We start from the raw sequence: 16237 nt of genomic DNA, 5'->3' as shown, positions 1-16237 counted from the left end.
AAATGGTCAGATAAATGTGATCATTTCTTTATGCTTCAGTTCTGCCTTGTAGTTACTGACAACCATTTTCTGTCATGCCAGCTAACTATATTTAGTACTCTTCTTGCTCTGTCAATCTGTTTCTTCACTTCAGCAGGTGGGTATTGTAGTTGTAGGAATGCATGATAGAGATCTTGTAGGTGTTTGTCTCTGTCTGAGGGGTTGGAGCAAATGCGGTTATATCGTAGAGCTTGGCTGTAGACAATGGATCGAGTGGTATGATCTGGATGAAAGCTAGAGGCATGTAGGTAGGAATAGCGGTCAGTAGGTTTCCGATATAGGGTGGTGTTTATGTGACCATCGCTTATTAGCACCGTAGTGTCCAGGAAGTGGATCTCTTCTGTGGACTGGTCCAGGCTGAGGTTGATGGTGGGATGGAAATTGTTGAAATCATGGTGGAATTCCTCAAGGGCTTCTTTTCCATGGGTCCAGATGATGAAGATGTCATCAATGTAGCACAAGTAGAGTAGGGGCATTAGGGGACGAGAGCTGAGGAAGCGTTGTTCTAAGTCAGCCATAAAAATGTTGGCATACTGTGGGGCCATGCGGGTACAGATTGACAGAGCCAGAAGAGTACCCAGAAGTCACCTACTACAGGACAGGCCCAACAAAGAAAATAACAGAACGCCACTAGCCATCACCTTCAGCCCCCAACTAAAACCTCTCCAACGCATCATCAAGAATCTACAACCTATCCTGAAGGACGACCCATCACTCTCACAGATCTTGGGAGACAGGCCAGTCCTTGCTTACAGACAGCCCCCCAACCTGAAGCAAATACTCACCAGCAACCACACAACAGAACCACTAACCCAGGAACCTATCCTTGCAACAAAGCCCGTTGCCAACTCTGTCTACATATCTATTCAGGGGATACCATCATAGGGCCTAATCGCATCAGCCACACTATCAGAGGCTCATTCACCTGCGCATCTACCAATGTGATATATGCCAGCAATGCCCCTCTGCCATGTACATTGGCCAAACTGGACAGTCTCTACGTAAAAGAATGAATGGACACAAATCAGACGTCAAGAATTATAACATTCAAAAACCAGTCGGAGAACACTTCAATCTCTCTGGTCACTCGATCACAGACCTAAGAGTGGCTATCCTTCAACAAAAAAAGCTTCAAAAACAGACTCCAATGAGAGACTGCTGAATTGGAATTAATTTGCAAACTGGATACAATTAACTTAGGCTTGAATAGAGACTGGGAATGGATGAGCCATTACACAAAGTAAAACTATTTCCCCATGGTATTTCTCCCCCCCACCCCACCCCCCACTGTTCCTCTGATATTCTTGTTAACTGCTGGAAATAGCCTACCTTGCTTGTCACCATGAAAGGTTTTCCTCCTTCCCCCCCCCCCGCTGCTGCTGGTGATGGCTTATCTTAAGTGATCATTCTCCTTACAGTGTGTATGATAAACCCATTGTTTCATGTTCTCTGTGTGTGTATATAAATCTCTCCTCTGTTTTTTTCAGCAAATGCATCCGATGAAGTGAGCTGTAGCTCACGAAAGCTTATGCTCTAATAAATTTGTTAGTCTCTAAGGTGCCACAAGTACTCCTTTTCTTATTGTGTGTGCAGAATTTCCTTTCTCCCACAGAAATGGGGTGCAGTGCTGCTAGCCACCACTAGGGGCTGCTGGACCTGGCAGAGCCCAGCTTGAACATAGAAGACACTGCAGGCAGGAGGAGAGGGAGCTAGAGCAGTGGTTCTTCAAACTTTTTTTTTTGTGTGGACCACTTGAAAATTGCTGAGGGTCTCGGTGCACCACTTAATAATCTTTCCAAATGTTGTTTGTACCATTAGCTAACTATTGTAAAGTGCTTTGGATAAAAGCACTTTATATATATAAATAAAATATCTGGTTTTATTCTACAAATAAAAACACACAACTTATATTTTAATATCAGTAGTCTTACCTTTTTAATGCCAGGGATGTGCCCTCCCTCCCCTGCTGCAGCAGCTCCCAAGCTGGGACTGGGAAGGAGGGGGTCTCTCCCCTCTACAGCAGCCACAGAGCTGAGGCTGGGTAAGGAGGGCCGTCTCTCGCCAGCAGCTGCAGCCCTGGAGCTGGGGAAAATCACCTCTTTCTCTGGCCTCCGCAGCCCTGCACATCCCAAATTCCCCCCACCCCCTCTTCTCACCCCACTGCCTGCTCCCACCGACCCCCTATTCCCCCCAAGGCCACCACCTCACCCTATAGGTGCGTCTTCTCCAGGGTCCAGGCACCTAATTAGTGGGGCCCCTCCTGCGCAGCAGGGGAGGGAGGGCACATCCATGGCATTAGAAAGGTAAGGCACATCCATTCATTCTCTCCTGTGCAGCCACCCAGGCGTGCACCTCAGAGGGAACTATCCGCAGACCACCTGAATGGAGTTCACCCAGGGACCATAGTTTGAGACCTTCTGAGCTAGAGGGCTCCTGGTAGCTGCAGATGCCAGCATGCCCTGAAGGAAATTCCAAGCAAGCCTGGAACTGAGCATCAGGCTGTTTCTACCTTTGGATCCCTGGGCTCTGTGGGGTGAAGGGGAAGGTAGTGGGTGTCTGGACAAGGGGGAAGCCCCCACGCCTGGGCTCTGGGGGGGAGGGAGTGTGGGTTTCTAGATGCCCTGCTGGGCTCTGAAAGAGGAAGGGGGTTCAGGTGTATTGGTTGGGGGGGCCCCGCTGCTGGGCTGGTGGGGGGAGAAGGGGGCGGAGAAACAGGAACTGGGTTGCCATAGGGATTTCCTTAACTCTCTACTCCTGGGGGGAAATTTTTGTGTGTCGATATTGTTACAAAAAGAAAAGAAGTACTTGTGGCATCTTAGAGACTAACAAAGGACTGAAGGTAAAAAAAAAAAATTGTTAGTCTCTAAGGTGCCACAAGTACTCCTTTTCTTTTTGCGAATACAGACTAACACGGCTGCTACTCTGAAACCTGATATTGTTACAAACATACTTGCTGAGAGGCATTTTGAAATAAATTACCAAAAAAAAAAAAAATTGAAAGTGGTGTGATGATGCACTGTTACTTTGACAAAATTTGCAGAATTTTTGGTGGAGAATGCCCCCAGGAACATAACAGGAGGGAAAATAAAAATTAAATTACAAAAACGTTTCCTTCATCTCCCTGGTGTGCATCTTCCCAAAGAGCTACACTGAACAGAAACAAAATAACCCCAAACCAGGGTCAGTTTTCAATTACATGCCTCCTTAAATTCTACCACTTCAGCCAAGCTACGCAAACTGAGGATTCCTCTGGAGCAAATTCGTTCCGCAGACAGATGTAGCCCCGTCTCTCAGCGAAGTCCATGGCAGGATGAGCCCGTCAGATTCCCACATAGGAGCAGCGGGGGCTCAGCGTCGCCATTGAAGGAGGTCAGTACGGTTCTCTTCTTTCTACTCAGCCATCACACCTATCCCGGCTAGGGATCACCTAGTCTGTGCTAGTAGCACAAAGCAAAGGAGGACTTGGGGCACCTTAGAGACCCACACATTTATGTGAGCATAAGCGAAGTGAGCTACAGCTGATGCATCCGATGAAGTGGGCTGTAGCTCACGAAAGCTTCTGCTCAAATAAATGTGTGGGTCTCTAAGGCGCCCCAAGTCCTCCTTTGCTTTGTGCTAGTAGCATCACTCGTTTTTATTCAGCCCTACCCCCCCAAGGCGCAACCAAGCGCAGGGTTCCTCTGTGCTGGGTGCTGTACAAACACATTGTAGGAGCCACTCCCTGCTCCCACGAGCCGAGTGTGAAGGCACCTACCCCTGCCCAAAGGGGTTTATACACAAGTTTCCAGCGCACTTGTATGGCTTTCAACAGAGCCTCTGCAGCTAAGAGCCCAGTTTGGCACCTAGCCGCGGCTTCCAGTCTCCGGGGCAGACCGCGGCGTCGCTGCTCAGCCTAAGCGGGCAGGGGCCAGTGCAGGAGCCGGCCTCCCCTACCCGGGCACGCGGGCTCCGCCTCACCAGCGTGGCGGGGCCCCTGGGCTCCTCGCCGCACAGCGGGGCCAGGGACTCCCGCACCGACAGGGCTGGGCGAGCACCGCGGGCTCCTCCTCTCACAAGGCAGCACCTGGAGCCCCAGGGCTGTGGGTGCTGCTGGGCAAAACACAGGGGAGGGGAGGGCCCAGCCCAGCCCGCCCGGCGCGCTCTGGCCGCGCGCCTGCCGCTTTGCCTCGCTCGCTGCCCGGCGCACGTGGGCCCGGCCTTCCCCGCCCCCCGCCACGGGGTCAGCGGGAGGAGCCGGCCCGGGAGCCGGGCGCAGGCGCCCCTAGACGCGTCCCACCCCTGCGGTCCCGGCGCAGCAGCAGCAGCAGCAGCAGGAGATGGGCCGCTCCGCCGCCTGGTCGCTGCAGGCTCCGCGCCGCCCCGGGCTCCGGCCGCCCCTTCTCTGGGCCCTGTTCTGCCTCTGCGTCTTGGCGCGGCCGCTGCGGGCTGGGGGCTTTAAGAAGAGGGGGCCCACCGTGACGGCCAAGGTGACTCCAGCCCAGCGGCAGAGTCCTGCCAGTTGCTGACCCCTCTCCAGCGCCGCCCCCCCCCATTAACCCCTACCCGTGGGGTGGGCAACGGGGGAGTTGCCCCGCTGACCCTTGGCTCAGTGTAAACCCGTCTTCTGCTGTGCATCTAGCTCAGGCTCCGGTGCCCCCTCCGCCCCAAGCTGGGGCTCCCAGCTGTTCTGTGCTTTAACCTGTAACTCGGGCGGAGCAACAGCTGGATCTGATGGGGGGTTGTAGCCCCAGTGCTAACTTCCTGCAGCCTGTCACAGCTCCACAGCCGAGAGAGGGGTCCAGCCCACTCTTGTCGATTAAGAAAGTTGGGAGAAAAGTAGGGAATGATCGTGCTTAGTCGCGGTTATTCGTGCTAAGATCGTGCACCGTGTCCATGCTCTAGCGCCTGTATGAGCTGAGCTCAGGGGTGGGATCTAGGGACTCCGAAGTTCTGTCTAAGGCCTCCTCACCATATAGCCAGCTCATGTCTGTTTCCCTAGTCTATAAACTGGGGATAATGATACTTACCGGTTTCATGCGGGCTGTTGTGAATATTAATCAATCTATTATTTGATGTTTATAAAACCTTATAGATGAATGCTACATATTGTTGTTAAGGATTAAATGACCTTTTTGATGTCTTATTTCTATGGGAGTACATCGCACTGGGTGGAACAGAGAGTAAATTTTCATGGGGTACCCTGAAGTCAGTGGGAGTCCATTGAAGACAACAAAGCTATGGTAACTTGCATTTGGGATCTGCTCCCAGGAGCCCTTCTAATGTAAAGCACTGTAAGAGTGCAACGTTAGCAAGATCCCTGCTGTGAATATGTGTTTGTACATGCAATGAACAGGCAAAATTGACACAGGAGTTAGTACTAGTGCCTGGTATCTCTTGTTGCTTCGGTGGAGCCAGGAAAACACAGGGAATTTCTGGATCAGATCAGTCCAGAAATCCTCTAGGCCAGTATGCTGTCTCAAGCATTGTCAGGAACTTCAGTGGAAGATGCAAGAAGCTCTGCAATGGAAAATTATAGAATAATTTTCTTCTTGGAGAATCTTTTTCCTAGCTCCAATCAGTTGGTGGTTAGCCTATGATTTGAACCATGGAGGGTTATAGCTATAGTTTATTTTACTTTGTATCTTATTTAATGGATGGTTTAATTATCCATATAAACGTTGACTCCTACCAAATGGTTGGCCTTTCGTGGAAATATTATGCAAGTGGAATGAAATGCATGAGGTTGCACTGGTACAACCTCATCTCAGCTTGTTATGGGGAATGGGAGGAAAAGCCAGGTACCTTTAGATATCTGACACAGCTGCAGTTCTTTAAGAATATTTTAATATTTCCATTATATGTGTTTGTAATAACTAGCGAACGAGTCCCAGAATATCCTCTTTTAGCAGCTACCTGCACCATTCAAACTGTCATTAGCTAAACATATTCTGCTCTTCATAATATTCATTTTATAAATAACTTTACAATACTTATTTGTATTCATGCTTTACTCTTCATTGAAGTACTATTTGGACCTGTTTTCTAGCATTTACAGTGACTTGACTAGTGTTTTAATCTGTGAGTCAGAGCTCAGTCCTTCCCTGCCTTCTCCCTCCAGGGCTCAGTTTTTTAAATCTTGCAGTATGAGAAGTTGGATCAGTTTACTGCTTTGCCATCTCTCCGTTGTGTTCTGTTAGAGTGGGTGGTTCTATTCTTACCCCTACTTGCCAAAACTTGAAAAGAAGGTACTATGAGATTAGCCAGATATGAATCAAATGTAAAATGTAGTAAAACACTGACATTCTGGTATAAATTAAGAGAACATTTATCTTAATTTAGTAGGCCTCTGTTGTTGCTTTAAAAGCAGTAGGCAGTCAATGAACTCTGCATCAGTTCTGCAGATCCTCCTCATAAACAGAAAATAATCTGCTTTAGACATGTGTAGGATGGAAGGTAAGTGGAGCTATCTGACAACCAGATGAATATAGCAAGCCATGTGGATGTCTCAGGATGCTCACACCTGTTGGAACTGGTGTACTTCATTGTATGATACATTTGTGCTTCCTTTAAAAAAAAAAAATTCTGTAGGAGCTGAAGGGTAGACAGCATTTCTACTCCATGATGATCAGAAACAAATGTGGAATAGATAATTGAAGGCAGTCATTGGAACAGGAGATAAAAAAAATCCACCCTTTTCTTAAATTTGTCATAGGGCCAGATTCAGAAAAGCGTGCAAACGCACCCAGTTTTCATTGGTACAGTTCTGAAAATCTGCTCTCTAACTAGTATTGAATAATGATTCTGAATACATCCAGAAACTAGGGTGTTCATGCCAAGTGGCAAAAAAATGGACTAGGTGGACCAAAGTCGTCCCCCCCCCACTCTTTGGACATCTCTGTAATCATAGTCAGTCTTCATATTCAAAAGCCCATGTAAGGTCAAGAGATATAACAGAAACAGCTAGTAAGAGAGAATGAAAGACCTATTCACATGGGAAAGAGACCATACTCATTTAATGTCACTACCAAGCTAAATTGTTGGCCAAATAACTTTTTGTTTCAGAGTAGCAGCCATGTTAATCTGTATTCGCAAAAAGAAAAGGAGTACTTGTGGCACCTTAGAGACTAACAAATTTATTTGAGCATAAGCTTTCGTGAGCTACAGCTCACACCATATCACAATATGACACGCAAATGTGGACGGGGGAGGGGCGAAGAGGACAGAATTTTCTTAGCAGGTGCAAGTCTTTATTTAGATTTTTGTGAACTCAGATAGCTCACTTTCTGACAGTTATTCCTATTTTTAATTCCTTTAGAATATCTGCTTATTCAAATAAAATTAATAGATTCTGAACTACATTAAAATACTCTAACCCATTAGCCGTCTTCAAGTGATTTTTATAGAAACATTCTTATGCTGCAGATTCTCTGAAGTGAGATGTCCAACTTCTCAAGTCAACATGTTTATTTCTCTAGGCAGACTTCTAAACTTGTGTTTTAGCAAGGCAACTGGCTTCTAATGGAAAATAATTCTCACCGTTAATTAGCCAAATAAACTACATTGTGGTCACTTTTGTCTAGATGACCAATTGCTTTCAGTGATTTAAATAGTGTCAGCTTTAGTGTAAGTGGGTATGCTTACCTGCAAGTGGATGGAAAACTGGCTTTTGAGAATCCCTACATTGTAATTCCCCGTTGTTGTCCACATATCTGGAATAGCAGCACTGGTTGTTTAAAACTTTCCCCCTACCTTGGTATTCATGAATGCTAAAAGTGAGCATATCTTTACCAGCAAACTGTGGTTATATCTCCATATACATTTCGGTATTGGCACCTGTGAAAAAAGCTCTTGGAAACATATCTACAGGATTGGTATTGTAACTTTATGTAGCTTTCTGTCTGAGCATTTTAAAGTGATGAATGAAACTCCAGAACTGGTATTCACAAAGTTTAGCACATTCTTCTGTATAATTTGTGAATAAAGTGGCTTTAAGAGGTTTTTCTTAAAAGTCATTCTTAAAATGCTGTTTAAAACTCCGTTCACATAATACCATCCAAAGACCATTTGCTTTAACACTTATAAAGTATAGTCTGTTTTTATCATATTTGTATAATTTTGTTTTCTTCTTAAATATCCAGGTGTTCTTTGATATGAAGATTGGCGAGAAAGATGTTGGCAGAATTGTAATTGGCTTGTTTGGAAAAGTTGTCCCAAAGACTGTTGAGAACTTCATTGCACTGGCAACTGGGGAAGTATGTTTGTTTCCTTTCTTTTACACAGTGTACAATTTTGGGTAGAGAATAAAAGGTGAAAAAGTACAGCTTTACAAAATGACATTTCAGTTGTGAACTTTCCACATTAATTGTCCACAAATTTTTCCTTCTAGGGATACTAATGTAAGAGAATCATCTTATGGGCCCATCTCTCCTACCTGTAATCCCAAACTCCTTTCACAGCTTTGTTCTCAAAATTTCATTGTGCAGGCCATTAGATAGGTCTCTGCAGATCTTGGTCCTTAAACTATGAAGTTAATCCATCCCTAGATTGTAGTTGGGACTAGTAAATTTGGGAGGTATAATCATTCAAATAGCAAATAAGGATCTCTTGAATTAGGAAGAATTTTGTAGCTTGCTGTCACTATCATGTAAATAGGTTTCAGAGTAGCAGCTGTGTTAGTCTGTATTCGCAAAAAAGAAAAGGAGTACTTGTGGCACCTTAGAGACTAACAAATTTATTTGAGCATAAGCTTTCGTGAGCTACAGCTCCCTTCATCGGATGCATTATATCATGTAAATAGTATGCTTCTTCCGTCCCTGATTCTGTGGTATCACAGCATAATATGAGCAGCACTCACCCACATCCTACATTATTTTGTTTCATGTATTTTTGTGTCTTGCTATGGTTTTGGAAAGCGGTGGTAGTAGCCTATTTCAAAGTCTTTTCTTGCAATTTTCACGTTATTTTGTTTATAATCTGTGAAACCCTAACATTCAGATTGATTTACTCTTTCCATCTGCCATAGATAAATCTCCTGCATAAAAATGCATATATACTCATTTGGAGCTTTATTGCTTTTCTTAGAAAGGATATGGGTACAAAGGAAGTAAATTTCATCGTGTGATCAAAGATTTCATGATTCAAGGTGGAGACTTCACAGTTGGAGATGGAACTGGAGGTAACATGCTTATTATCCTACAACTCTCCTCCTAATAGCTTTACATGCAAGTTCAGCACAGTGAAAGAATGAACAAAACATTTAATTGAGTTAAAATGGATGCCAAAGACATTGTAGATCCAGAAGTCTTTAGAACAACTGATCTGGTCTGAGGGGTCATGGGATATTAGCTACGAAAACTTCAGTTGCCAGATGTTATGTACAATTAAAGCTTCATAATATCAACTGAAATATGACCAGTTTTCTGCGGTGATAGATCTTAAAAAGGTATGTGCTGAGAATATTTTTTTAAAACAGTGGTGGCCTGCTCCAACTGGCTTAGGAGAATAGTATAGATTTTGAAAAGGATTCTTATGCAAATGCAAATATATGAGATCCATGATATTTGTGTATGTGGTGGGGCAAGGGGTTGCTCTTGTTCCCACCTCCCGCATAAGTATTTTCTTTTTAACTACTTTCTGAGGAAAACAGTTAAATGGCTCTGAACAAAGGCAGTATTATCTACAGGGAGATAAGGTGCAAAAGCCGTAATAAGGGCTGTATTCACATGAGGATGAGGTTACTATACAGCAGGTTTGCCACTTGAATGTTTGAATGCAGCCTACACTCCTGCCTCCATACTTCCGTCTCCTTGGGGCCTGTAGTAATGCTGCCACTTTGCTGTACAGGCTGCTTGGGGAATCTTTTGGAGTCTTTGGAGAAAACTTCTGATAATTTTGTTCATATCCTGGACTTGACCTACAGTACAGCATGCTGGTAGGCAAGTGCAAAGTCAGCACTGCAAGTTTCTGTACAGCTATATGCAGTTGATCATGTAGATCATCTAATTCCAAAAACTGATCCTTGCTCAGTGCTCCAGTGGAAGGTAAACTTCCCATCCTTCTCAGTCTCCTAGGGGAGAAGTTCCTTAAGGACTGCAAAAGGTGAGGCATGGAACTAAATTCTGCATTTTCAGCATCTTATGCCAATTTCTATCCTAACCCATTGGTACCCAAGTCATCCTTTTCTTCCTGTAATTGAGTAAAGTTGTTTGTGCCAATCACATTCTTGAGCAGAAGATTGAAAATGTTGAGGGTGAGAATTGCTTTAACCATTTAAAATAAATGTACCAGAATGGTCATACATCTTCCTGCTGTTACTTAGTTTATCAAAAGCTTCATGCCCAGGTCACTGTGATCGCCTTTAGTTACTTGGATTCGTTTCTGAAATGTGTCTACGTGGGGACCATCTCATACCAATGAAGGATGAAATGTAGGAGATTGTGTGTGGGTTTTTTTTTCTTATTTTTTTTTTTTCCAGCAGATGATCTGGCTATTCACATAGTTCAATCAACAGGAACAGGCTTTTTCTGGAGCTAGCACTTAACTGATAAAGGGCAGTCTCCCTTGTGAAGGATGCATTCTTTCTTCTAGATTTTCCTCTTCTATTGTCTGTACTTTCTCGCCTGCCTGCCTGCTCCTTCCAAGTACTACCCGTTTGAGTTGTCTATATAACAGTGCTAGTGATTCCCCACTAGAACAGATTTGGGGAAAGGGAAAGTACCAAAGATTAGAACACCAAAGACACAATCTAGCAACGCAGTGAGCACTGTCTACTTTCTCACTGTATTACCATTAATCATGTTTATTATAGTAGTGTCTAGAGAGGCCAGCTCTGAATGAGATCCTATTGTGCTAGGCACTGTATATACAGAGTAAGAGACGATCCATGCTGATCCATGTAGCTTTCTTTTCTCATAACAGTGGAGTTTAAACCTACACCAATTATTTTTTTCCCCTCTAAATTCTCTGTTTTCTAAAACAGTGCAGTCTTTTTGTAATTAAATAAATTCCCATGGATGGTAACTAAATTTGGGTTAGCCTAATGGACTCATTGTTTAAAAAAAGTGGTTCAGTTATAAAGTTACATGTTAAAAATGTCACAAGACATGGCTAATTTTTTTCACTAGCCCTTATTATCTTGTTTAAAATTCATTGTAGTGGGCCGAGCACACAGTTGTCACTAAACAAATAGCATTGTTCCACGTCTACTGGTATGTTTTTCAAAGATACTTCTTTGTACATATGAAGTGTTTTGGATCAGAACACCTTTACTGTGGTGTGTGAAGGAGCTGGGATTACCCAACATCTGAATCTTAATTACTAAAAATTTTACTGTTTTTCCTGCTTTCTGAACCAAAGGGAAATTTAATTCTATGGCTTTAATTATCTTGCTGCTGGTACATTTCTAAACCTGCTTTTGTTTTGTGTCACAGGAACAAGTATCTATGGAGAGAGGTTTCCTGATGAGAACTTTAAACTCAAGCACTATGGAATTGGATGGGTCAGCATGGCTAATTCTGGTCCAGATACCAATGGTTCTCAGTTCTTCATCACTGTAACAAAACCTTCCTGGTTGGATGGAAAACATGTAGTATTTGGCAAAGTCATTGATGGAATGGTAGGTTTAAAAAATATAGTATCAAAGTAGATAGATCTGACCAAATTTGGCTGTTGCAACAATGTAAATCTGATTTATACCATTATAGTTGACAGCAGAGTTTGGTCTCTATTATCTATAATGTATACAAGGCAGAGAAATGTAAAGCACTTAACTTTGAAATGTCCTATGAAAAAGCAAATGTTCATTGCAGAAATTTGAAACTAAGTAGTCACTTTGACCTTCATATTTCCTGATGCACGCGACTAGCCTGCTTCTGACTGACTCCTTTAGAGGCTGGTGGCAGGTAGTTAGTGCTATTAGACAGTGTTTGGAACTCGTAGACCTTTGGATGTCCTAAACTGGAAAGTGGTATCTGAGTTCATGTTCCTCTTCTACTAATCTTGCTATCCATTTAATAATGAATTTACTGGTTCCTCAAGCTAACACCCCAGTTTTGTAAAAATGGGTAATATTCTCAATGGTGATGTCTGCTATAATAAGGATGAATCTTAGAATGAAAATAAATTTATTCAGATATGTACTAACATCAGAATATTAAGTACACAGTTACAGAATATTTCATTGACACTTGATTACTGTGAAAAACCACAAAATGCCTAATTACTGTATACAGCACTGCTGTATCACCCTATACCTGACTTCACTTACTGCTATTTGAGTTTACCCTAACACTTTGTTTTCCCACTCTCCTCATTTCTGTTTTGAAGTAGACTGATGTAGAACCTATTCTATAGATATTTTCTATAGAAAGCACTAAGACTTCATTTGATCAAATCTTTTAAGAGCCATAATAGCAGTTGAAACTTTTCTGGAGGATTCAGAGTAAATTTTAAATCAGAACTTCGTTAACTGGCAAAAACATCTCAGACCAGATGATTGATAATCCTAGCTATATTCTGTCCTTCAAAACACTATTTTAAGTATGTGCTTGGTCTCAGGCTTGTGTTTTCCCCCCTACCCACCTGAGTGGATGTCATGACACTCGCTCAATACTTTGGAGTAATCATATAACTCCTTTCATACTCTGTATAAATCCTTTCTTACTTATCTCAAACACAAGTAGGGTTTCTGATGAGAAGAAAATTACTATGCAGTCTTCATGATACTAGGATTCATTTACTGATGATAGATCATGGATAGAATTGTGTGTGCTTGATCGGCTGGTAAAGATATTTTCAGTTCCTCCTTTGCTATGACATTAGATGTTGTTTTTTTTCTAAGAATGGTCCACCTTTGATACCAGGGGACATAACATTTGAGTTCAGGCTTCTCACTAGATGGTGGGTTGTTATCTAAGCAGGCAGCCTGGCTTAGCTTATGTGGGAACTAGTCCTGGGGGAATTCTGCAGCACTGTGCATGTGCAGAATTTATGTCCCTGCAGATTTCTTTACTTCTCTGCAGAAAAATAACTTTCTGATGGGGAAGTCACAAAAACAGGCATGAGATCTTCCCCAGCAGTATGTTTCAGGTGCCCAGGACTGCTGGCAGAGAGGTAAATCACAGTGGGGTAGGGGGAGGGACTGGGAAAGACCCAGCTGCTAGCTCCTACCCTGGGCCAGCCTCAGCTGCTAATCCTGGCTGGGCTGGGGAGGACAGGACTTCCTCTTCCCCTATATGGCAGCCAGGTCTGTGTCAGACCTACCCCCAGATTTCTCCCCTAACTATACAAAGCTCTGCAAACTCTCCCTCCGTGCTTCCTGCACCTATTGCTCTTCAGCTGCAGGAAGAAGGATCGCTGTACAGGGAGCTGCTCTTCCATTGCCCAACCTTTGTGCATCCAGACCCCCTCAATCCCCAGACCCCCTGCACCTGGACCACCCCAATGAGCCCCAACCAGCTTCACCTGGATCTCCATCACACTCCCCCAGCATCTGGGCCCCCACACCAAGATCCCCTGCCAAGCTCTATGTGCCCCACTTGCAGACCCTCCCTCCTCTGCTGAACCCCAACCACCTTCACCTGGATCCCATTGCAGAGTCCCATTACTGTTGCACCCAGAAACCCCCCCCCCCAAGGCTTTGTGCAGCCGGATCCCCCACTGAGCCACCCGTACCCAGATTGCCCCACAGAACCCTCTTAACCCATACCTAGATCCCTGCCCACTAAGCCCCTCCATATTTGGATCCTGCCTTGCTGAATCTGCCTGCTCACACCTGGCACAGAGGAACAGGGCCCTGGGGTGTTTGTGGGGCAGGCTCAGGTGCAGCCTCATCACTGAGTCTATGTGCCGGGGTGGGGAGCTGCATGGAGATCTCCCACCTCTATGTGGCCAGTGCTCCCCAATGCCACCCTGGAGCTTCCACATTTATTTGACAAATAACATTTGCAGAATCTTTCATTTTTGGTACAGAATGCCCTCAGGAGTAGTGGGAACTGAGCAGGAAAAGATCCAAGTACAAAAGCTGTAGAAAATTTATTTTTACATTAAGGTCACTTAGTCTTTTGCCTTGTGTTGGAGATTAGCAAACCTTGTTTTCTTTACTAAATGTAAGTGTTTTGTTTTAATAGTCTGTGGTGCATGCCGTAGAACTTCAGCAGACAGATGAACATGACCGCCCTCTTCAAGACTGTGTGATCGTGAACAGTGGCAAAATAGCTGTAAAAGAACCATTTGTAGTTGAAGTAGAGGATTGATGAACTTAACAGCTACCCTGGAAGAGAAAATATAATGGCTTTTTCTTTTGGGGATAAAATTCGGGTGCAGATATAGATTGTCCCGTGACTACTTCTATATAAATGCTCAATGCTATCAGCAAACAATGTGGTAAACTCAGCACTTGTAAGATGTGCAAAGCATCTATGTATTTATGTTGAAACTTCAGGGAACCAACACTTTTTAAATATAATGGACATCTCACTAAAACCTAGAGCTGATCGAAAATCACAAAAAATTATTTTCATTTAGCAGTGTTGGAAAATGGTTTCATTTTCTGTTTTGTCATGAAATTTTCCACATTTGTTACTGGCATTTTCATTGAAATTATTAAAGACCTGGTTTTCAGTATATATGAAACAAATTTTCAAAATGATTTCTGTAAGAATTTTAGTAAAATCAGGCAAAATTTTGTGAAAAGCAGATTTCGATTTCAATGATAAATTTTTTCAAAATTTTTTGAAAAAGCCATTTTAAATAAAATAATTCTGGGTGAAAATTGTCAAGTGGCTCTACTAAATACACATTGGTGCAGTTTTTCTAGAGATAAGGTCACTATACTAGAGATGGAAGTGGCTTACCAGTTCAAGTCCATCTCCTGAAAGTGCAGGATCAAGTTGTTCCCTTTTCCAGATAAAAGGTATATTAAATACAAGATTTAGCCAAGACACAGCAGATAACTTTGTATAAATAAACTGTGGTTATAGTAACACATTTTTAAAAGGATCCTTCTCTTAATGCATGAGAGATTTTATGTGCACAGCAATCCATGCCATGCAGACCAGAAGAAAACCAAAGTTTTCAACTGAAAGGTTTGCTAAAAGCTAAAGAGACCGCACTTTAGACTTGGATTTTTGTAACCCTTCTCAGCTATTGCTAGCAGACAAAACAAATCTGATAGTTTTTAAACAAGGTATGTACAAAAGCTCAATTAAAGATTGTTATATGGAATTTTTGATGAGCTATATATGTATGCATGCAATATTAAACTTTTTTGTAATATGAGGTAAATTGTTTTTTCCTTAACTTTCACAATCTGTTTTAAATAACACTGTCAAACAATTAAAAAATTGTGATTAATCGCAAGATTAACAAAATTGTGATTAATAGCAGTTTTAATCACACTGTTAAACAATAATAGAATACCATTTATTTAAATATTTTTGGATATTTTCTTTTTCAAATATATTTCAATTACAACAAAGTGTACAGTGCACACTTTATATTTATTTTTGGTTACAAATATTTTCACCATAAAAAAGATAAACAAAAGACATAGTATTTTTCAATTCATATCATACAAGTACATTATTGCAATCTCTTTGTGAAGTGCAACTTACAAATGTAGAGGTTTTTTTTTTTTTTTTTTTTTTAACATAAATGCACTCAAAAATAAAACTGTAAAACTTTAGAGCCTACAAGTCCACTGAGTCCTATTTCTTGTTCAGCCAATTGCTAAGACAAACAAGCTTGTTTACATTTACAGGAGATAATGCTTCCCATTTCTCACTTTCAGGTGACACTGTAAATAAGAACAGACGTTCACATGACACTTTTGTAGCCAGCGTTGCAAGGTATTTATGTGCCAGCTATTCTAAACATTTGTATGCTTCCAATCACCATTCCAGAGGACATGTTCCCATGCCGATGATGGGTTCTGCTCGATAATGATCCAAAGCAGTGCCGACTGATGCATTTATTTTCATCATCTGAGTCAGATACTACCAATAGAAGGTTGATTATCTGTTTTGGTGGTTCAGATTCTGTAGTTTCAGCATTGGAGTGTTTGTTCTTTTAAGACTTCTGACAGCATGTTCCACACCTCGTCCCTCTCAGATTTTGGAACACAATTCAATTCTTAAACCTTGGGTTGAGTGCTGTAGCTATCTTTAGATATCTCACCTTGGTACCTGCTTTATGTTTTTTTTCAAATCTGCAGAGAAAGTGT

At 42.7% G+C, this 16237-nt stretch overlaps 1 protein-coding gene across 1 annotated transcript; it reads left to right on the top strand.

Annotated features, from left to right (window-relative positions):
- Nucleotides 1-4185: 4185 nt before the first annotated feature.
- PPIC (peptidylprolyl isomerase C) lies at nt 4186-15294 on the top strand. Its single transcript, XM_038403247.2, has 5 exons — nt 4186-4505; nt 8157-8270; nt 9100-9193; nt 11448-11632; nt 14145-15294. Exons 1-5 carry the CDS (start codon nt 4356-4358, stop codon nt 14268-14270), a joined length of 669 nt encoding a protein of 222 aa, XP_038259175.1. The 5' UTR covers nt 4186-4355; the 3' UTR covers nt 14271-15294.
- Nucleotides 15295-16237: the final 943 nt, after the last annotated feature.

Source organism: Dermochelys coriacea, chromosome 5 (assembly GCF_009764565.3).
Source record: "Dermochelys coriacea isolate rDerCor1 chromosome 5, rDerCor1.pri.v4, whole genome shotgun sequence".
NCBI classification, from domain to species: domain Eukaryota; kingdom Metazoa; phylum Chordata; order Testudines; family Dermochelyidae; genus Dermochelys; species Dermochelys coriacea.
This window is presented reverse-complemented; position numbering and strand designations above follow the sequence as displayed.

What these genes read in the sequence shown, in the direction of transcription:
- PPIC (XM_038403247.2), top strand. Translation starts at nt 4,356, where the DNA reads ATGGGCCGCTCCGCCGCCTGGTCGCTGCAGGCTCCGCGCCGCCCCGGG. An exon ending in TTGCACTGGCAACTGGGGAA is followed by an intron (nt 8,271 to 9,099) that starts GTATGTTTGTTT and finishes TGCTTTTCTTAG; the next exon opens with AAAGGATATGGGTACAAAGG. An exon ending in AGTTGGAGATGGAACTGGAG is followed by an intron (nt 9,194 to 11,447) that starts GTAACATGCTTA and finishes TTTGTGTCACAG; the next exon opens with GAACAAGTATCTATGGAGAG.